This window comes from Salvelinus alpinus, chromosome 10 (genome assembly GCF_045679555.1).
Source record: "Salvelinus alpinus chromosome 10, SLU_Salpinus.1, whole genome shotgun sequence".
NCBI lineage: Eukaryota > Metazoa > Chordata > Actinopteri > Salmoniformes > Salmonidae > Salvelinus > Salvelinus alpinus.
Window position 1 is genome coordinate 61988235 of NC_092095.1, and position 21715 is coordinate 62009949.

At 41.6% G+C, this 21715-nt stretch overlaps 1 protein-coding gene, 1 long non-coding RNA gene and 1 other non-coding gene across 4 annotated transcripts; 2 read left to right on the top strand and 1 right to left on the bottom strand.

Annotated features, from left to right (window-relative positions):
• The first annotated feature begins 119 nt into the window (after positions 1–119).
• Positions 120–14198, top strand: LOC139532516 (adhesion G-protein coupled receptor G7-like). Of its 2 annotated transcripts, XM_071330225.1 has the most exons (16): positions 120–246; positions 2691–2969; positions 4667–4771; positions 4880–4989; positions 5444–5587; positions 5706–5791; positions 5908–6041; positions 6463–6576; positions 7352–7521; positions 9410–9562; positions 11155–11267; positions 11769–12100; positions 12350–12431; positions 12916–13074; positions 13362–13521; positions 13760–14198. In XM_071330225.1, exons 1-16 carry the CDS (start codon positions 210–212, stop codon positions 13961–13963), a joined length of 2382 nt encoding a protein of 793 aa, XP_071186326.1. In that variant the 5' UTR covers positions 120–209; the 3' UTR covers positions 13964–14198. The 2 variants fall into 2 exon arrangements, with proteins under 2 accessions (XP_071186326.1, XP_071186327.1); XM_071330226.1 differs by lacking the exon at positions 6463–6576.
• trnas-uga (transfer RNA serine (anticodon UGA)) lies at positions 5269–5344 on the bottom strand. Its single transcript has one exon. It is a non-coding gene; the product is annotated as a tRNA-Ser (tRNA).
• A 4151-nt stretch (positions 14199–18349) lies between the features above and the next one.
• LOC139532518 (uncharacterized) lies at positions 18350–21005 on the top strand. Its single transcript, XR_011666591.1, has 2 exons — positions 18350–18436; positions 19287–21005. It is a non-coding gene; the product is annotated as an uncharacterized lncRNA (long non-coding RNA).
• Positions 21006–21715: the final 710 nt, after the last annotated feature.

Genomic DNA, 21715 nt, shown 5'->3' on the forward strand with positions numbered 1-21715 from the left:
TGTCATTGTCTTTACTGATCCTGTTGACAATGTGAGTTGTGTTGGAGCCAATGTACAGTACTTCCCCCTTAATTTCAATAGTAAATCATTCACTGGTATCTGCACGTCACTGCAGTCTCTGTGACAGGTGGAGAGCAGCACAGCATTAGACCAACAGACGTCCTAATAATGTGCAGTCTGCTGACACTGCATGCCTGGAAACAGCAGAGATGAAGGAGCTATGGATTATGGCTGTCTTTGCTACAGGTAAGACTTGCTCTATATTTGATTCATTCAGGGTGATTTAAGAACACATGCTCTTTCCATGACATACAGTGCTTTCAGAAAAGATTCAGACCCCTTACTTTTTCCACATTTTGTTAAGTTACAGCCTTATTCTAAAATGTTTTAAATTGATCTACACACAATCTAAATCTACAAACAATACCCCATAATGACAAAGCAAAAACATTTTTGCTAATTTATGAAAAATGTACAAATGAAATATTACATTTACATAAGTGTTCAGACCCTTTACTCAGTACTTTGTTAAATTATCTTCGGCAGCGATTACAGCATTGAGTCTTCTTGGGTATGATGCTACAAGTGTGTTACCCCTGTATTTGGGAAGTTTCTCGCATTCAGTTTGGATGGGGAGCATTGCTGCACAGCTATTTTCAGGTCTCTCCAGAGATGTTCGATCTGGTTCAAGTCCGGGCTCTGCATGGGCCACTCAAGGACATTCAGAGACTTGTCCTGAAGCCACTCTTGCATTGTCCTGGCTCTGTGCTTACGGTAATTGTCCTGTTGGAAGGTGAACCTTCACCCCAACATGAGGATCTGAGTTCTCTGGATCATGTTTTCATCAAGGATCTGGCAACTCTAGAACTCTGAGTGCTGCAGAGATAGCTGTCCTTCTGGAAGGTTCTCCCATCTCCACAGAGGAACTCTAGAGCTCTGTCAGAGTGAAAAAAAAATGATTGGTCACCTCCCTGAACAAGGCCCTTCTCCCCCGATTGCTCAGTTTGGTCGGGCGGCCAGCTCTAGGAAGAGTCTTGGTGGTCCCAAACTTCTTACATTTAAGAATGATGGAGGCCACTGTGTTCTTGGGGACCGTCAATGCTGCAGAAATGTTTTGGTACCCTTCCCCAGATCTGTGCCTAGACACAATCCTGTCTCGGAGCTCTACGAACAATTCCTTCGACCTCATGGCTTGGTTTTTGCTCTGACATGCACTGTCAACTGTGGGATCTTATATAGACAGGTGTGTGCCTTTCCAAATAATCAATAGATTTTTCCACAGGTGGACTTCAATCAAGTTGTAGAAACTTCTCAATGATGATCAATGGAAAAAAGATGCACCTGAGTTAAATTTCGAGTCTCATAACAAAGTTGCTGAATACTTATGTAAATAAGGTTCATCTATTATTCATTTGTAATAAATTTGCAAAAATGTCTAAAAACCTGTTTTCGCTTTGTCATTTTGGGATATTTTGTGTAGATTGCTGAGGAATTTTATTTCTTAACCATTTTAGAATAAGACTGTAATGTAACAAAATGTGTAAAAAAGTCAAGGGGTCTGAATTCTTTCCGAAGGCACTGTAGACTGGCCAGGTGAATCCAGGTGAAAGCTATGATAACTTACTGATGTCACTTGTTAAATCCACCTCAATCAGTGTAGATGAAAGGGAGGAGACAGGTTAAAGAAGGATTTTTAAGCCTTGAGACAATTGAGACATGGATTGTGTATGTGTGCCATTCAGAGGGTGAATGGGCAAGACAAAATATTTAAATATCTATGAACGCGGTATGGTACTAGGTGCCAGGCGCACCGGTTAGTGTGAAGAACTGCAACGCTGCTGGGTTTTTCACGCTCAACAGTTTCCCGTGTGAATCAAGAATGGTTCACCACCCTAAGGACATCCAGTCAACTTGACATAGCTGTGGGAAGCATTGGAGTCAACATGGGCCAGCATCTCTTTCGATGTAATCCCTTATGATGTTGTTGTTAAGAGTCTTCTGTGATTGAGAATTATGTTGGAAAATTGCTTTCAATTCAGATGTGCAAAAATCTATGATACATTTAAGTTAACAAATGATTATTGCCAATATATAACCTTACTGTTTTTACAGTTTGGTTTATGAATTTTGAAGTTTGATTTATAGTTAATGATTGATTGATGTTTTGTCTGTTTGCTGCAAGGGATACAGTAGCATCAGTGAAGACATTGTTTCAGGCTTTAATTTTATACAAACACTATTTAGATGTATTGTTAAGTTGTTGTTTACAGACTGTGGATAGACTACTGTCAGGTCTCAGATACAGTTGATAACAGAGTAGCCTTTGCTATCAAATGTCAACCATTTATTGGCAGTGATAATGACTTCTTTCTCTCATTTACATTTACATTTAAGTCATTTAGCAGACGCTCTTATCCAGAGCGACTTACAAATTGGAAAGTTCATACATATTCATCCTGGTCCCCCCGTGGGGAATGAACCCACAACCCTGGCGTTGCAAGCGCCATGCTCTACCAACTGAGCCACACGGGACCACAAAGTACTCTCATAAAGTACAGTAGGAAACATTTCTACACTGATGCAGACACAATGAAACTGGAACAGCATGGATCACCTCCTATGATTAAAGCAACTGACACTATGTATTCTTGTTTATGTGGTTTTTCTGAGTTAATTCTCTTTTTTTAAAGTCTCTTTTCCACAGGGGGATCTCACCATATCATCTGTCATTCCAACCACCATTGACATAAAAAACCCAACTACTGATGACCCTATAACCCTAAATACTACTGGTCTTCCAACTACTGGTTACCCTACCTCTATCCCTGTCACCAGTACCAGTCTGCCCACCACCTCTACCAACTCCTCTACCACAACAACCCCTCCTCTGGTCTGTATAAATGGTGGTGAGCTGCTGAGTGGAGTCTGTATCTGTCCTGATGAGTGGACCGGAGAGACCTGTTCAGAGGGTACATCCACACACTTACCCACTCCTCCACAATACTACACTACTAAACCTAACCCTGGATCTACCATTCAGACTCCTGCACAATACTACACTACTATACCTAACCCTGGATCTACCATTCAGACTACTGCACAATACTACACTACTATACCCAACCCTGGATCTACCATTCAGACTCCTGCACAATACTACACTACTATACCTAACCCTGGATCTACCATTCAGACTCCTCCACAATACTACACTACTAAACCTAACCCTGGATCTACCATTCAGACTCCTGCGCAATACTACACTACTATACCTAACCCTGGAACTACCATTCAGACTCCTCCACAATACTACACTACTAAACCTAACCCTGGATCTACCAATCAGACTCCTCCAAAATACTACACTACTATACCTAACCCTGGATCTACCATTCAGACTCCTGCACAATACTACACTACTATACCTAACCCTGGATCTACCATTCAGACTCCTGCACAATACTACACTACTATACCTAACCCTGGATCTACCATTCAGACTCCTGCACAATACTACACTACTATACCTAACCCTGGATCTACCATTCAGACTCCTGCACAATACTACACTACTATATCTAACCCTGGATCTACCATTCAGACTCCTGCACAATACTACACTACTATACCTAACCCTGGATCTACCATTCAGACTCCTGCACAATACTACACTACTATACCTAACCCTGGATCTACCATTCAGACTCCTGCACAATACTACACTACTATACCTAACCCTGGATCTACCATTCAGACTCCTGCCACAATACTACACTACTATACCTAACCCTGGATCTACCATTCAGACTCCTGCACAATACTACACTACTATACCTAACCCTGGATTTACCATTCAGACTCCTGCACAATACTACACTACTATACCTAACCCTGGATTTACCATTCAGACTCCTCCACAATACTACACTACTATATCTAACCCTGGATCTACCATTCAGACTCCTGCACAATACTACACTACTATACCTAACCCTGGATTTACCATTCAGACTCCTCCACAATACTACACTACTATACCTAACCCTGGATTTACCATTCAGACTCCTGCACAATACTACACTACTATACCCAACCCTGGATCTACCATTCAGACTCCTGCACAATACTACACTACTATACCTAACCCTGGATTTACCATTCAGACTCCTGCACAATACTACACTACTATACATAACCCTGGATCTACCATTCAGACTCCTCCACAATACTACACTACTATACCTAACCCTGGATTTACCATTCAGACTCCTGCACAATACTACACTACTATACCTAATCCTGGATATACCATTCAGACTCCTGCACAATACTACACTACTATATCTAACCCTGGATCTACCATTCAGACTCCTGCACAATACTACACTACTATACCTAACCCTGGATTTACCATTCAGACTCCTGCACAATACTACACTACTATACATAACCCTGGATCTACCATTCAGACTCCTCCACAATACTACACTACTATACCTAACCCTGGATCTACCATTCAGACTCCTGCACAATACTACACTACTATACCTAACCCTGGAACTACCATTCACAGTACACACCACTACACTACTATACCTAACCCTGGATCTCACATTCAGAATGTATATTTCATGTTTGCATGTTGAAATGTATTTTAATTTGATAGGGAATTTCTGCAATTCCACCATCAAGGATGGATTCTCCTTCCCCAGAACAGTGGTTGGCTGGTCTGCTTATACAGATAAGTTATATGATGAGAATACAACCAGTGGTATGTTACTTTTATTCACCTGAAATGACAAAAATGTATTCATCTGTTACAGTCCTAATTAATGTTGTATTAGGTAACACAAAATCTTTACTATCTTGGTTCCTCCAGCTGGTTTAGCAGTAGCCTTAGCAGAATTTTCAGATGACACTGGATCTCCACAGTTTGGTAAAACTTACATTCTGCAGTGGGAATTTACCCTCAGTGACATTCTAGAAAATGTAAGTCAATAGGCATATTTTTTATTATCTTGATTTATGACCAGCCTCAATTTAGCATTTTTCAGGTCAGTTACAGTTATCATTATGAGGAGTGGATCTTAGTGTGAAGATCAGTAACAACTGGCTCTTACCTTCAGATCATCTATTCTGTTCCTTTATTCTGCTTAACAGTTGATGAGGAACATTCTAATTTTATTTGTGTTTTACATTACATTTAGTCATTTAGCAGATGCTCTTATCCAGAGTGACTTACAATAGTGAGTGCATACATTTTCATACTGGTCCCCTGTGGGAATTGAACCCACAACCCTGGTATTTCAAGTGCCATGCTCTACCAACTGAGCCACATAGTACCAGTAATGTAATGTTGCATGTTGCTGTCACTTATACAATGTTCTGTTGGAAAACAATACTAAAATATAATGAATAAAATTCATTCTCTGTCTCTATTCAGATCTCCAGCAGTCCAGGTCATTTACTACAGTTAGCCTTCAGTACTCAGATTCTGACCTCCCGACCAGAGCGGCTGTCAGCTGACAACATCACCACAGCAGCTCAGATAGCTAACACACTGCTTCAGTCTGCAAACATCACAAAGGTATAAGATGTTTTGAAATCAAGTCGTGACTATGACATGTTCTGGAGAGAAACGTGAGGTTGTTACTGCAGTGATTCGAACACTTGAGGGTCATCCCCTGGTTTTGATCATGTTGCAGGCCATCGCAGAGGCAGCTGTAACTACCATCAGCCAGCTGTTGAATACCAGTGAGAAGAGTACACAGGAGAGAGTCGCTGTCCAAAAGTACAGGAGTGTGTGTGTGTGTGTGAGCGTGTATGTGTGGTGGTGTATATTTCTGCATATGTTTATGTGTGTACGTGTACCTCTGCATTAAATGTTTTTCTGTGATTCTCCCCCAGGCTCACAGAGACCCTGGAGAAGTTTTCCCTGGACCAGCACAATAATGTGTCCTTGGTGGTTCAGCCCAACCTGGTAGTCCAGTCTGTCCAAGTACCAAGTGACTCAGTAGGGATCCAGTTTACTGCTCTGACTGGTGAGTGGGACTGCTAGTGAACCTACATACTGGCATTTAAAGTGATATTATATCTGTTTATATCTGTATATCTATATAGTTTATATCTGTGTTGACAGTCTAGATCTATCTCCTCATTTTTCAAATGTTTCTCCTCTGCTGTCAATACGGTTTGGAATGGATTTGATTTGTTGTATTACAGACTAGAACAGATAAAGTCGAGGCTGATGAGGGGAGGACGACTCATAATAATGGTTGGAACAGAGCGAATGGAATGGCATAAAACACATGGAAACCGCGTGTTTGATACCATTCCGCTGATTCCGCTCCAGCCATTACCATGAGCCCGTTCTCCCCAATTAAGGTTCTACCAGCCTCCTGTGGTAAAGAAGTAACACTGTTCTGCTTTAACTGTATAAATCAAATGAATCTCGGTCTCCAGGAAGATCTGGTAATTTTGTGGCCAACAGAATTCAGCTCAACACCAATACCTCTGAACTGATAACTAGCAAAAGAGGTCCTACCGACGTCCAGATTTTTATCAAATTCCCACCAGGTGAGCCAATGTTGGTATACAAACAGTGTAGAACCTCAAGATTCAATTTCCTTATACGCTTTCACCGAGAGCGCTTAACTGCTCTTTGTGGTCGCCAAAATCAGGTCAGCAATGCCAAATATTTAGATTGTCCAATAAAGATCAGCCAGAGAAATATGCCACAGCAAGCAAGGTACTTGGAGTCAAACAGACAGGCCTGGATGAGATCTTTAAGGTCAGGGCCCTCCGTAAGGCTCACAAAATAATTTTAGACCCAAGCCACCCCATGTACCTGGACTTTGAACTACTCCCCTCTGGGCGCAGGTATAGGGCACCCCTCAGCAGGAAAAACACAACGAGACAATCATTTGTGCCAGGTGTGATATCCCTCCTAAATAGCTCGGACGAATGTTCCCATCGACTCCGTAAGGCCAGCAGGCTAGTCTTTTCTTTTTTTAAAATGTTTTAAGTCTTATTTCTTATTATTATTATTTTTATTGGTACGTAACTGGTCTGAAAGTTGTTTTGTCAATTTTGTTTTGTATTTAAACGCCACTTTAAATGTGTACATGACACTGCAACAAAATGTCCCAATGGGGACAATAAAGTCAGTAAGATGAGTCATATGACATGTGGATAGGTAAACTATTGCGAAATAATTAGGCTTCCATGATAGTTCTACAAGGCAAGGTCAAGCTACTCATGTATATGAAGTCCTGATATGAACAACAATCTCTCTCTCTCTCCCCCTCTCTTTCTCCCTCTACCCTCTCTCATTCAAATTCACTCCACTCAGTTTTGCATAGTAAAAACACAAACCACTCCATTGGTTTTGTACTCTACCAAAACGACCGGTTCTTCAGGTCCAGGGCTTTCAGTGCTTCTTCAGGGACCAGCAGAAGGGTCATCTCTGCTAACCTGGGACAGGTGTCTGGGTTACATGTTGAGATGGTCTTCAAGCCCACAGTAAGATTTCTCTTGGAATAAGTAAACGCTTCGTGGTCCAAATGTATCTGCGAAATATAATGGGAAGTTGTCCATTATCTTCAGTGCATTTGGAAAGTATTCAGACCCTTTCACTTTTTCCACATTTTGTTACGTTACACACTTATTAAAAAATTTATTAAATTGCTATTTTACCTCATCAATCTACGTACACACAATACCCCATAATGACAAAGCAAAAACAGGTTCTTAGAAATGTTTGTAAATGTATTAAAAATTAAAAACTGATATTACATTTACATAAGTATTCAGACCCTTTTCTCAGTACTTTGTTGAAGCACCTTTGGCAGCGATTACAGCCATTATTCTCTGCAAATCCTCTCAAGCTCTGTCAGGTTGGATGGGGAGCATCGCTGCACAGGTATTTTCAGGTCTCTCCAAAGATGTTCGATCGGGTTCATGTCTGGGCTCTGGCTGGGCCACTCAAGGACATGCAGAGACTCCTGCATTGTCTTGGCTGTGTGCTTAGGGTCATTGTCCTGTTGGAATTTGAAGCTTTGCCCCAGTCTGAGGTCCTGAGTGCTCTGGAGCAGGTTTTCATCAAGGCTATCTTTGTACTTTGCTCCGTTCAACTTTACCTCGATCCGGACTAGTCTCCCAGCCGCTACCACTGAAAAACATCCTCACAGCATGATGCTGCCACCACCATGCTTCACCGTAGGCATGGTACCAGGTTTCCTTCAGACGTGACGCTTGTCATTCAGGCCAAAGAGTTCAATCTTGGTTTCATCAGACCAGAGAATCTTGTTTCTCATGGTCCGAGTCCTTTAGGTGCCTTTTGTCAAACTCCAAGCGGGCTGTCATGTGCCTTTTACTGAGGAGTGGCTTCCGTCTGGCCACTCTACCATAAATGCCTGATTGATGGAGTGCTGCAGAGATGGTTGTCCTTCTGGAAGGTTCTCTCATCTTCACAGAGGAACTCTGGCGCTCTGTCAGAGTGACCATCTGGTACTTGGTCACTTCCCTGACCAAGGCCCTTCTCCCCCGATTGCTCAGTTTGGCCAGGAGGCCAGCTCTAGGAAGATTCTTGGTGGTTCCGAACTTCTTCCATTTAAGAATGGAAGTGTTCTTGGGGACCTTCAATGCTGCAGAATTGTTTTGGTACCCTTCCCCAGATCTGTGCCTCAACACAATCCTGTCTCGGAGCTCTACGGACAATTTCTTCGACCTCATGGCTTGGTTTTTGATCTGACATGCACTGTCAACTATGAGACCGCGTATAGACAGGTGTGTGCCTTTCCAAATCATGTTCAATCAATTGAATTTACCACACATGGACTCCAATCAAGTTGTAGAAACATCTCAAGGATTATCAATGGAAACAGGATGCACCTGAGCTCAATTTCGAGTCTCATAGCAAAGGGTCTGAATAGTTATGTAAATAAGGTATTTCAGTTTTACGTTTTTATACATTTACAAACATTTCTTAAAACCTGTTTTTGCTTTGTCATTATGGGGTATTTTGTGTAGATTGCTGAGGATTATTATTTTTTAAAGTCAATTTTAGACTAAGGCTGAAACATAACAAAATGTTGAAAAAGTCAACTGTAAGTCATGTGTTAAACTCATTCCACAGAAGGCCAAGTGGCTGTGGATTTTTGTTCCTCCCTTGTACTCGATTGATAATTAAGATGACTAATGGCTTATCCGCCATTAAGAACAAGGAAGCATATATTGCATTGTATATAATATGATCTATCATCATTGAAACTTCTTCTTTACACATTTGCGTGATGACCTTTCATACTTCACAATTTACTTTATCATTTTTTTTGAATGAGGAACACTGTCAATGCATGTGTTTTTCTGAAGGATTTTCAGTGAGTTTGTTTCTGTTCTCACTTCTCAGGCTGTCCCCAACGCCTCCCTCTATGACTTTGCCTGCGTGTCATGGAACTACACGTTGAAAGACTGGAGCACCTTTGGCTGCTCCAAAGCCAACCACTCAGAAGACGGCCTGCGATGTTTCTGTAATCACACCACTAACTTCGCTGTGCTGATGGTGAGTAGCTAGTTGCCTTCATCTCCCTTTTACTGACCACACTCTGACCTATGGAGGGGTTCCCAAACTTTTTTGAAACATGACCCCATTTTGATATCTGAATGTTCTTGTGACCCAACCATGTGAATTTATTTTTGTAATTAAGAGCCAATGTTTAATTTTTTATTTGGGTCTATGGTGCTATGGCAGTCAATTGCAAAACATTCTAACAGTATTTCTGATTGTTTTCTCAACTCACCATCACATACATTTAATGTGGGACTATGACAGTCAATGTAAATTGGTCTGACATAAAGTCTCTTATCTCACCCCCACTAATGAGATGGTGAGTTAAGAGACATGATGCATGTCGTGTCGGAGGTTCTCAAAATCAGGTGGTGTGGTTGCCAGTGTTCACCTCATCTCTGCTGTCACTTCCAACCTAGATCGATATTTGGTTTTAATGCAGACTAGTACACTAATTCCAGCCTCACACAGATATGAGCTGTCAAAGGGTACCATGAGTTTTAATACTCAGAGGGAGACGGCAGGATATTTATTCCCTTTGAGTCAGTAACCAAAATGCTTTATCTGCAGCATTCGGTCAAATGACGGCACAATCTGATTTCGATTTCACTTACCGGCAAATCAACAGAGGCAGGATAACAGTCAAACAGATCTCTCTCCAATAAGAAATATTTTCTCTGAATGCACTGATTCGGTCACTCATCTGCAGAATGTTTTTGTATTTTCCCTGCATGCTTGCGTTCAGTTTCCCAAATATGTCATTTACATAGGCAAGGAGACACATTTTATTTTCATTACACAGAAAGTCAACAAAGTCAGTTTTTTTTGTTCACCATTCGATCTCATGGAATCTGTTTTTCGTCAATAAGCCATGCAGCTGATCCTCTGTGCAGTTTCATGCTTGAATCGTGAGACAAAACAATATGTCCTTGTGAATAGCAACCCCGACATGTAGCGAACAAAAGTAAATGAATGGGCATCTCGGCCCTCACAACAAATGTCCATTTGGAAAGCTGAGGAGTTCTTGAATGGTTCAGTCAGTTTCCTATTGATTGCTAGCTATAGCATCAATTCTTAGATTCAGTGTTATCAGAGAAAGGTATTGATGTGAGTTTCTGTGCCTCCCCACACCTTGTTTTCACCATATCTATTGTTGCGGTAATATACCTGAAATAGTGTGTGGTTTCATACAGTAGTGGGCCTAGCCATTCACCATGGGAATAGGGTGACCACATGTCCCAGATTGTGCGGGACAGTCCTGCATTTTGGACCTTTGTCCCGCAACCAAACAATCACGTCCCACATTTTATCAACAAATTCAAACACCATCACCAATTTAGAAAAATGTTGATTTGTCCAGTATTTCAGTCAGACATTCAAACCTGTCTCTTGCAGTCAGGTTGCGCTTATGAAAAAATATATTTGCAATCATAAGGATGTGGTAGCCTAAGTAAGCCATGGGGATGTTAAACACTTCTCCAATCGTTGTTGAGATCTCAGGATGAGACATAGGCCTACCGTCAACAAATATTTCTGACTGTGACAAACTTAGTGTTGAAATTAAATTTTTTATGTTCTTTCTGCAGTCGTTCAGGAAGGATTTTAAATACGCTGAAGCGCTAGACTGGATCACCATATTGGGATGCTCCATGTCCATCATTGGGTTGAGTTTAACAATAACATTCCAGATCACAACCAGGTAAGATCCTACAGGGTTCCAGAACCAATTCAAAATATACAATAACATTCCAGATCACAACCAGGTAAGATCCTACAGGGTTCCAGAACCAATTCAAAATATACAATAACATTCCAGATCACAACCAGGTAAGATCCTACAGGGTTCCAGAACCAATTCAAAATATACAATAACATTCCAGATCACAACCAGGTAAGATCCTACAGGGTTCCAGAACCAATTCAAAATATACAATAACATTCCAGATCACAACCAGGTAAGATCCTACAGGGTTCCAGAACCAATTCAAAATATACAATAACATTCCAGATCACAACCAGGTAAGATCCTACAGGGTTCCAGAACCAATTTAAAACGTCCAATAGTGTAAAGAAGCACTTTGTCTGATCCAACAGGACTTGATAGGTGAAACCATTATGAAACCCACTATTAATGACCCAACACATCCATAGCTGCACATCTAACTTCCTTAACATATTGTTGTCTATCACCTGTCCCCAGGAAATCACGCAAAACCAACCCAACAGTCCTCTTAGTGAGCGCATGCATGTGTCTCCTGATCTTCACCCTCCTCTTCATGTTGGGAGTGGACAACCCTCATAAACAGCTGGGCAAACCTGAAATACAGGGGGACAACATTCTCCCCCCGTCCGACACACACACAGAGCGGGACAGAGGGCCCTGTACTGCAGTGGCTGTCCTTCTGCAGTACTTCCTGTTGGGGACGTTCACCTGGAACACGCTGTACGCCACACATGTCTTCCTGATGATCAGAAACAGCCTGGCCACCAGCCCGTCACACTTCACAGCCTATACTGTGGCCATCGGATGGGGTAGGACAGCATGGAGAAAAATAAAGTATTTTGTTGTTTCAGAAGCTTTGGCTGGCATTAGCCCTTGGCTCCTTGAACCAAAACTAATGCTAGGGGATATTTTCAGGCTCTAATAAGCCTGAAATAGAACTTAAAAGCAACTTTTATAGTGATGTTATGTCTTTAGAGGATGTATGTGTAGTGTATATACTCTGTATATGGCTGCATGCAAATCTACCAGGAAATAACAACATCATTCTCTGTCTTTAGGACTGCCTGCGGTTGTGGTGGCCCTCACCTTAGGAATTAGTTACAGAGTGGATAATCCACTGGGTTACAGGCAGGAGGAATTGTGAGTCAATACTACTACTGTACTACTACTCTGTACTGTATTGTACTGTACTATACTATGCTGTACTTGAAAGAGAGCGACCCGGCTCAACGTATTTATTGGTTTGTGAACCACTGCATGGGCAGTGTGTGGGGTACATGGGGACAGTCTGATTGGCTGAAGCCACGAGCTGGAGGTGATGAATATCTCTCACATGAACTGTACTGAATTGTACTGTACTACCAATATCAATGTGGGGCAATTGCTGTAGAAAATGTTATAACTAATACTATAAAAGATGTTCCCTATCGTATTGCATGCTTTTAAAGATGGTAAAGAGCATTTACAAAAGTTGTAAAAAGAATGATTCATTGTGTTGGTTAAGGTTTCTTGTTTACTTATGCCACCCACCACGTTTACTTTATACCACGTTATTCAAATCGCTGGTATCCTGTTTTGTCTGTCACATTGTCCCACTCTCTAACTCATTCATTTGACCTCTCAGTTGCTGGCTTGCTGCCCTCGATCCAAAGGGGAACTTTGACTTCAAGCTGCCAATGTTTTGGGGGTTCCTGATCCCTTTGGCGTTCATGCTTATCTTCAACACAGTGGTGTTGGTATATTTTGCAGTTACAACAGGCAAGACCAACCCAAATTTAACCAGGTAACATTAATGAGGTTATTTTGGAGGCACAAAGTAGAAACTTGTAGTCATTAAGATGTCTTGATTTAAATGCCTACTAATGCTTGTTCATTTTTTATTGCCTTCAATGAAAAGCTTGTTATAAATACAATGTATAATTTGTTTTATTATTCAGTCATTTGTAAGCAAATCATACAATTTAATGAGCACCACGCTCTAACCCACTGTCAATGAAGCATATTGTTATTATACCACAGCATTACAGCAGTCTGTTACCGCAATCTAAGTATGTTGGTTATGTTTCCCAGTACAAGACACACATCGATGAAGAAGAAGTTCCTCAGTAGCTTTTCTCTGGCTGTGGTGCTCGGTCTCTCCTGGATCCTGGGCTATCTGTTGCTCATTACACAGAACGAGACCATGTACACCATACTCAACATCTCCTTCTGTGTACTCACCACCACTCAGGTAGTAAATGTATGCACTCACTACTGTAAGTCACGCTGGATAAGAGCGTCTGGTAAATGACTAAAATGGAATCTATAAATACTAGTGTACTAATGTACCACAGAAACCAGACATGATTGAAAATTAGACACCTAGTAAACATAAATTAATTGAGCTGCTCTTTATGGAAACGCTACCTTTTGTTTGTCCTTGTGTGTTCCTGAAAATACTTGATAATGTTTTTGTTTTCGCTCCACAGGGCTTGCAGATTTTCATTCTGTTCACAGCAAGAACATCAATTGTCAAGAAAAAGATGTCAAGTGCTTTGAAATCTGTCTCTAGTGTTGGGATCCTGCTTCCCACTAGGGCATTCAGTCTATGGCGAGGTGAGCGCAGTGATCAAGTAGAATCATCCACACAGCAGGACACTGTGTCATTTCCACCTTGTTCCACAGACATCTAACTGATGGGCTGCAAGTTCAACCTGTTGTAAAATGTTTTATATACCTCCACTATTGTCATATAATATACAGTATAATACACAACATTTTGTATCAATGTATTGTTACTATGAATTCCCTCAGAAGTTGTTGTCCAAGGATTTTTTGGCTATGCACATTTTTGTAAATACTGTATACTATATGTTTTTTTTTTTTTTATGTAACTGTTTTGAATAAAACTGATTATTCTCTTTGAAACGGTTCAGTATTTTTTTTGTGAGAAAAAACACTATCTCAGAAAATAGCTTTAAACAGTGCAGCTTAGGGGCGTCAAATTACATAATTTCCCCTGCGGGCCACGTTCGGTCTTTACCGCACTTAAAATGTATTAACCTTTTACTGCAGTGGGGAAAATCAGGGTCAAATCAGAGGGATTCTTGGTAGCAATCTACTTTGAAACAAAAGTATACACCACACACACATGGTCATGGATTTATTTAAAAAGACACCTGTACAATACCAGATAAAGATTCCATTTTGAGTTTGCATCCTAATTTGAGACTTTATATACTTCACAGAAGACTGAAATATAACAAAACTGTTTCACATAGAAACACCAGATTTTTCATCCATAAACAAAACAAAACAAAAAAACAAAACACCCATGAGGCCAAAGAGGGCACTTTTGGTCACTGACTGCAGGAAAGGGCCTGTACAGCACAGGCAGAAAGCTGCAGCTGCCAATTATATATGTGGTAGTACAAGCCAACAAAAGCACGTCAGGCTATGATGCTATGGGACAGCAAGGATGAGAGGGTTCGCCAGGAAGAGACCGAGGAGGTATGAAAGGCTGAGGAAGAAAGCAGGCATGTCAGAGGGGGGTCTGAAAGGAGAACGAAGAAAACAAAACATTCTGCAGCATTGACGGTCCCCAAGAACACAGTGGCTTCCATCATTCTTAAATGGAAGAAGTTGGGAACCACCAAGACTCTTCCTAGAGCTGGCCGCCCAGCCAAACTGAGCAATCGGGGGAGAAGGGCATTGGTCAGGGAGGTGACCAAGAACCTGATGGTCACTCTGACAGAACGCCAGAGTTCCTCTGTGGAGATGGAAAACCTTTCAGAAGGACAACCATCTCCGCAGCACTCCACCAATTAGGCCTTTATGGTAGAGTGGCCAAATGGAAGCCAGACCTTAGTAAAAGGCACATGACAGCCCGCTTGGAGTTTGACAAATGGCACCTAAAGGACGCGGACCATGAGAAACAAGATTCTCTGGTCTGATGAAACCAAGATTGAACTCTTTGGCCTGATGCCAAGCGTCAAGTCCGGAGGAAACCTGGCACCATGCCTACAGTGAAGCATGGTGGTGGCAGCATCATGCTGTGAGGATGTTTTTCAGTGGCAGGGACTGGGAGACTAGTGAGGATCGAGGGAAAGATGAATGGAGCAAAGTACAGAGAGATTCTTGATGAAAACCTGCTCCAGATACATTTTTACATTTTACATTTTAGTCATTTAGCAGACGCTCTTATCCAGAGCGACTTACAGTAGAGTGCATACATTTTATTACATTTTTTTTTACATACTGAGACAAGGATATCCCTACCGGCCAAGAGCAGACGCTCTTATCCAGAGCGACTTACAGTAGAGTGCATACATTTTATTACATTTTTACATACTGAGACAAGGATATCCCTACCGGCCAAACCCTCCCTACCGGCCAAACCCTCCCTAACCCGGACGACGCTATGCCAATTGTGCGTCGCCCCACGGATCTCCCGGTTGCGGCCGGCTGCGACAGAGCCTGGGCGCGAACCCAGCCCAGCCTGGGCGCGAACCCAGCCCAGCCTGGGCGCGAACCCAGAGACTCTGGTGGCGCAGCTAGCTAGACCACTGCGCCACCCGGGAGATCACTCAGGACCTCAGACTGGGGTAACGGTTCACCTTCCAACAGGACAATGACCCTAAGGACACAGCCTAGACAATGCAGAAGTGGCTTCGGGACAAGTCTCTGAATGTCCTTGAGTGGCCCAGACAGAGCCCGGACTTGAACCCAATCAAACATCTCTGGAGAGACCTGAAAATAGCTGTGCAGCAACGCTCCCCATCCAACCTGACAGAGCTTAAGAGAATCTGCAGAGAAGAATGGGAGAAGCTCCCCAAATACAGGCTTGTAGCGTCATACCCAATAAGACTTGAGGCTGTAATCGCTGCCAAAGGTGCTTCAACAAAGTACTGAGTAAAGGGTCTGAATACCTATCACATTTACATATTTCAGTTTTTTATTTTTAATACATTTACAAAAAATTCTAAAAACATGTTTTTGCTTTGTCATTATGGGGTATTGTGTGTAGATTGATAAGGGGGGAAACTATTTAATCAATTTTAGAATAAGGCTGTAACATAACAAAATGTGGAAAAAGTCAAGGGGTCTGAATACTTTACGAATGCGCTGTATATATATAGTGCATTTATTATGTTTGTTTACTGTCTGTATATTCTGTTTACTGTGGCAGCACCATTTCACAGAGTCAAATTCCTGTACATGCAAATGTATTTGGTGAATAAAGGTGATTCCTTGAAGGAGGAAGAAGGAGTAGCGATTGTGGTACCATCCGGCTCACAGAAGACTCAGGGTGGAGAGTACCTGTCAGGTGAGCTGACAGCGATGACCCCCATTGTATTTTAGATATGATAGTTCCTCGCAGTCAACATTTTCTAGAAATAGTCCTCTGTCCAGTGCTTTTAGAATTTTCCATGCTCCCTGACTGTCTAGCTTTTGTTTGACTTTTATCAAGCTAGACAGAGTGAAGAGACTGAATATAGGTCCATTATCATTTCAACACAGTTTAGATTTGGTTTGAGTCATTTCAATGTCGTTTGAGATAATAATAAAACAAATCAGAAGATAAAATAAATTATTCTGGGCCAGATTGAATGGGCTTGTGGGCCAGATTCGTCTGTGGTGTATCCAATCGATACTAGCCTAAACTAGACCTAGGAAAAGCAAGATTACAATAAAGGATGACTGTGGTATTATATTATGGAGAGTTGATGTTGATGGTAATGTAGCTGTGACCTCAAGGGGTGATGTTGATGTCACCAGGAATTATGATGCTCACACTGTACTGTATATCTGCGTTGTGCCTGTCAAACAAAGTCTGATGTACAGTTTATACAAATTCTTATTTCCACATGATTTGGTTATTCTCTACCTCAACAGGCAATGAATGATATTGTCACTATATATGACAGTTAGGATATCTCCTTACTGGTACCCCGTGGTGTAGCACATTCACACCATTAGTAAGTCTCAAATCATTTAAGTATGCATGACACTGTGAATTTATTTCTTCTATCACTATTTTGTATTCATGGATGCCAAGGGAAGCCAGGCTTCCCCCAAAATAAAAAAATGGATCTCACAGGAGAAAGCATCCTAGCGAGCAAAACAGCTCCCTCTGTCTCTCTACGTGAAGGCTGTCTATCTCATTCTGTCTGGTCCAAAGGAGTACGACATTGATGCTGCCCGTAGCATTGAAGGCAAGTGAAGCCAGCGTGCATCTGGCCTCCCTTGACAAAAAAAATATAAAACAATTAGCGTTGAGCTAAGCGAGCTCAACTGTGAGTGGTCCTGGCCCACCAAAAAAAAAGTGTCAAGCAAGGCCAGCTCGGATTTTGGCTTACTCCTATCAAGTCTCATTGAGAGCATACGTCATTGACAGAAACATTTGAATTGTTGCATCTCGTTTTGTTGTTGTCCTCGAGTGGCTAGCTAGATAACATTGTCCCTTTCCTAAATTAGCCATGGATGGAGATAGGGATTTGGCCTTGTGCTTTTACTGAATTCTCCGTACTAGCCAATGATTATAATGGCGATTCTGATCCAACCATTAATACATACATTGTTGTGCCTCTAGCCTGAGGATGGAAGTTCAATATGTAGTTAGATGTAGAAGGCCAACGTTAACTAGCTAATGTTGCCCACGAATGGAAGCCAGGTAGCCTAGGACAACAAAAAATCTAAGCATGTACTGTATGACAGAGTGATAGACCGTTTCCTCAACATGAAAGAGAGGAGGATGGAATTGGCGTTTTTCTACAAGTAACAGTCAACATGTTTTTCTATTTTTACTCACACAGAAATAAGAACCATTGGCAGCCACAACATATTTAGGGGACAGTCCCTGTTTTTGGTTGCCTGTCCCCAGCTGGAGCTGTTCCCGTTTTTAACTGTGCGTTAAAAACAGACCGCAAAGTGAAATATTTTACTTGGCAAGAAAGACCGGGCAGCAGAGCCTACCGTTTGACGTCTCAATCGCGTTGTGCTTGTTTAGGCCAAGAGAGGGAGCTGCTCGCTATAGCAGCTTCATTCACTCTTCTTCTACTAACTACATGCTCGCGATAGTTTTAGAGAAAACTGCTGTGGAAAACTTGGCCAGAGCAAGTATCAAGTGAATCCACAACATCACCACAAACGTCTTTTCAAGCCAGGTAAGTTACAATCGTTTGAGATACTAGCTAGTGATGTTATAATGTCACAATTTATTATATAGATAGATGATCTGCTCTATAAGGTTTTAAATAGGTTATGCTAGCTAACGTTAGCTATGTAGACTAAGTTAGCTAGCTACTGTTATGGTAGCTAGGTTAAAAAACGTTCACATGTAAACATGCAGTGGACGGGCTATTTAGAAAATTCGATTGTATTAAATGAATGCACGATTAATTCTGAGAATATTTTTGTAGATTACAATTTTAATGGTTTGGCATTATAATAAGTAGTGTGAAAATATAGTTAGAAATATTCATGGATAACATTAGCAGTGGAGAGGAAGGAGAGGAGGAAGACTGGATAGGAAGAAGAGTGAAGGAGACAGAGGAGGAAAGGTAAAGATATGGTTACAGAGCCTGCCAATTTATTATTCCAAACAATGTTTTTGAGATAAAATACAGAAATGAGGCAAGCAATGGGAATCTTTTAACCAAAGTATTTTATCTAAAAGTATGCTATTTATTAATACAGATTGGCGAGGAAGGAGAAGGAAAAATTAAGGGAGTAAAAAGAGTGAAGCAAGGAGGGTGTAGAAGAGTGAGGTGGAGAGGTGAAGAGAAGGAAAGGAAGAAGAGTGAAGAAAAGAGGAGGAGAAGAAAAAGTTGAGAGTAAGAAGAGTGACACAAGGAGAGTGAAGAACAGACAGAGGAGATACAATGACTCTTTCCAAGAAACGGAAATGCACTTTTTTATGAAAAACATGATGAGAGAATTTCCATTTATACGCTCAGGTCAAGACGATAAAATGGTTCACTGCACCCTTTGTAATTCCTCTCTTTCAATTGGCAGCCGGAGAAGAACGGCAGTGGTAGAACATCAGCAGATGAAAAAGCATAAAGCCTCTCTGATTGGCCGTGTTGGTGTGCCCTCTGTCACCACATTCTTCAAGAAGGTAGAGCCTTCCCAAGAAGAATATGGTTTAGTTGTGCAGGAGGGTGTCTTTGCATACCACACTGTGACATAATCATAGTTACAGATCTATGGACTGCACAGCACAACTGACACGGAAGCTTTGTGAGCCAAAGTTTACATGTGCTAGGACAAAATGTGACGCCACAGTAAGTAACGTGTTAGCACCATGGACAACTACTTTGGTAACACAGGACCTAGACCAGGTTGAATTTGTGTCCCTGGCCATTAATGTGTCCAATCATGGACATGTAAAGCTGCTGCCAATAGTAGTCAGATATGTAAGATATATGATGGCAGCACATCTGTGGAAACAAAACTGCTTGATTTTGTTGAATTGAATGGAGAAACAGCAGAGGAAATTGCAGCTGAGGTCCTGGTGGTCATTCAAAAATGTAACCTGGAAAACATTCTCTGCCGACAACAAATACCAACTTTGGAGGACTGAATAAGCTGGGGAGGGTCAATGTCCATACCAAAGTTAAAAATGCTCTGCAGCGGGAGGTGATTGGCTTAGGTTGTCCTGCCCACGTCATTCATAACAAGGCCAGAACAGCTTTGGATATGATGTTGAGTACTGATGCGGTAGCACAAAAAAGGGCTCTGATGACACCTCCTTCACTGGATCCGCCCACACCTCCACCACTGGCTCCGCCTCTTGAGTGGGAGCCAAACAACTGGTTTGATGAGATACCTCACGTCCAAGCACCACCCCCAGAAAAGGCAGAAGGCGAGTCATCAACCAAACAGGAGGAAGCCAGACAAACAGTAGAGTTTGATTGGGTTAACTTGATGCAAGACTTAGGCTTAGATGACGCATAGACACTGTCACTAGTAATATTTTCACAGTGGCATTTCACAGTGACATTTCACAGTGACAGCTTGCCGCATTCTTTTTGCAAGAATAATATGTAACTCAGCGCTAAGGCTGACTTGGTCCCGAAAAGAGTATATAAGAAGCATGCCTTCATTAAGAAGGTGTGATAGTGCTACTTGACTTATCACTGACAGACTGCTCGTGATACTTCAACTATCATCAACCTAAAAGGTCATATCTGACTTTCATACTCTAGAACAATTGTATCTATTGACTTCTGATTCATGGACGAGACATACTGAGACAACTACCCCGTATACGCCTATTGCTTCAATACATCCAACCCCTAACAGGAGTTGATAGAAAGCATCAGTGGTGTTACAAAGGGTCTTGATCTCAAAGCAGTCTCTCAACTGATCAGTTAAAAATAGTCATAGTACAACTTCTAGTAGGAGAAACAGATACTGAGTGATTGGATAAACCTATAGAGAAATTGTGAGTTACAGAACATACTCTTTGGGAACCAACCAGGTCAACCTACGCTAAGGTAATTAACCGCTAGTTGTAATACATAGATAAGGCATTAAGAGTTCAAGTGTTTTGATGATTATTGGTGTTATAGATTAAGGACCAAAAAGAAACTGTAATAACATGTACAACTGTGTAAATTGCAAACGTTGAATAAAAAGTAGAAACTAGACCCAAAACCCTAGGGGAGAGAACACCTCTGACACTCCCGATCTAGGGGAACAAGTCTAGTTTCTACACTAAAGACAATATAATGGGTTGGACAGAATAATCATTTTATTGTAATAATAATACTCTATATTAATACTCAAGCAGTATTAGTCGACGGACATAGACAGTAAATCGTAACCACGTTATAGCTTACGTGAGTCTAGATATAAGAGCATAAGAAGTGAACTTGAAAGTAATCTAGAGGTACTCGAAGTCTGATTGATATTATCTAAGATCCCGAAACAAGCCTAGCGGCAACAAACAAGGCTAATCTCCGGATAAAGGACAGGATATATAACCAGGTCAGTCCGGCGGACCTGTGAGTCACCTGTTAGCCGGGTGACATAAGAACTTGAGTGAAACGCCTTGTAGCACTCGACGGGGGTACCTTAACGGTTCTGTGGAAAAAACCCTACCGCGACAGTACCTGCTCACAAAGATATTTGGAATATGTTCATATTTTCACCGTCAGAGTAGAAAGACTGAAGGGCATTTGTGAGTTTGTTGGCCAGGAGTACCATAACATTTTAGGACACAGCAATGTTCACTGGATGTCCATGCTCCCTGCTCTAGAAAGAGTGCTGAAAATGTATGTGCCATTGAAATCCTTTTTTATTTCTGAAGATAAATGCCCTGTTGTCCTGTGAACAATGTTCGAAGATCCACTGACTGAACTTTGGCTGGCCTTTGTCCATGGAAACTTGACCGTATTCAGTGACACGATCAAGATGCTTGGAGGCCAGGACCACTGTGC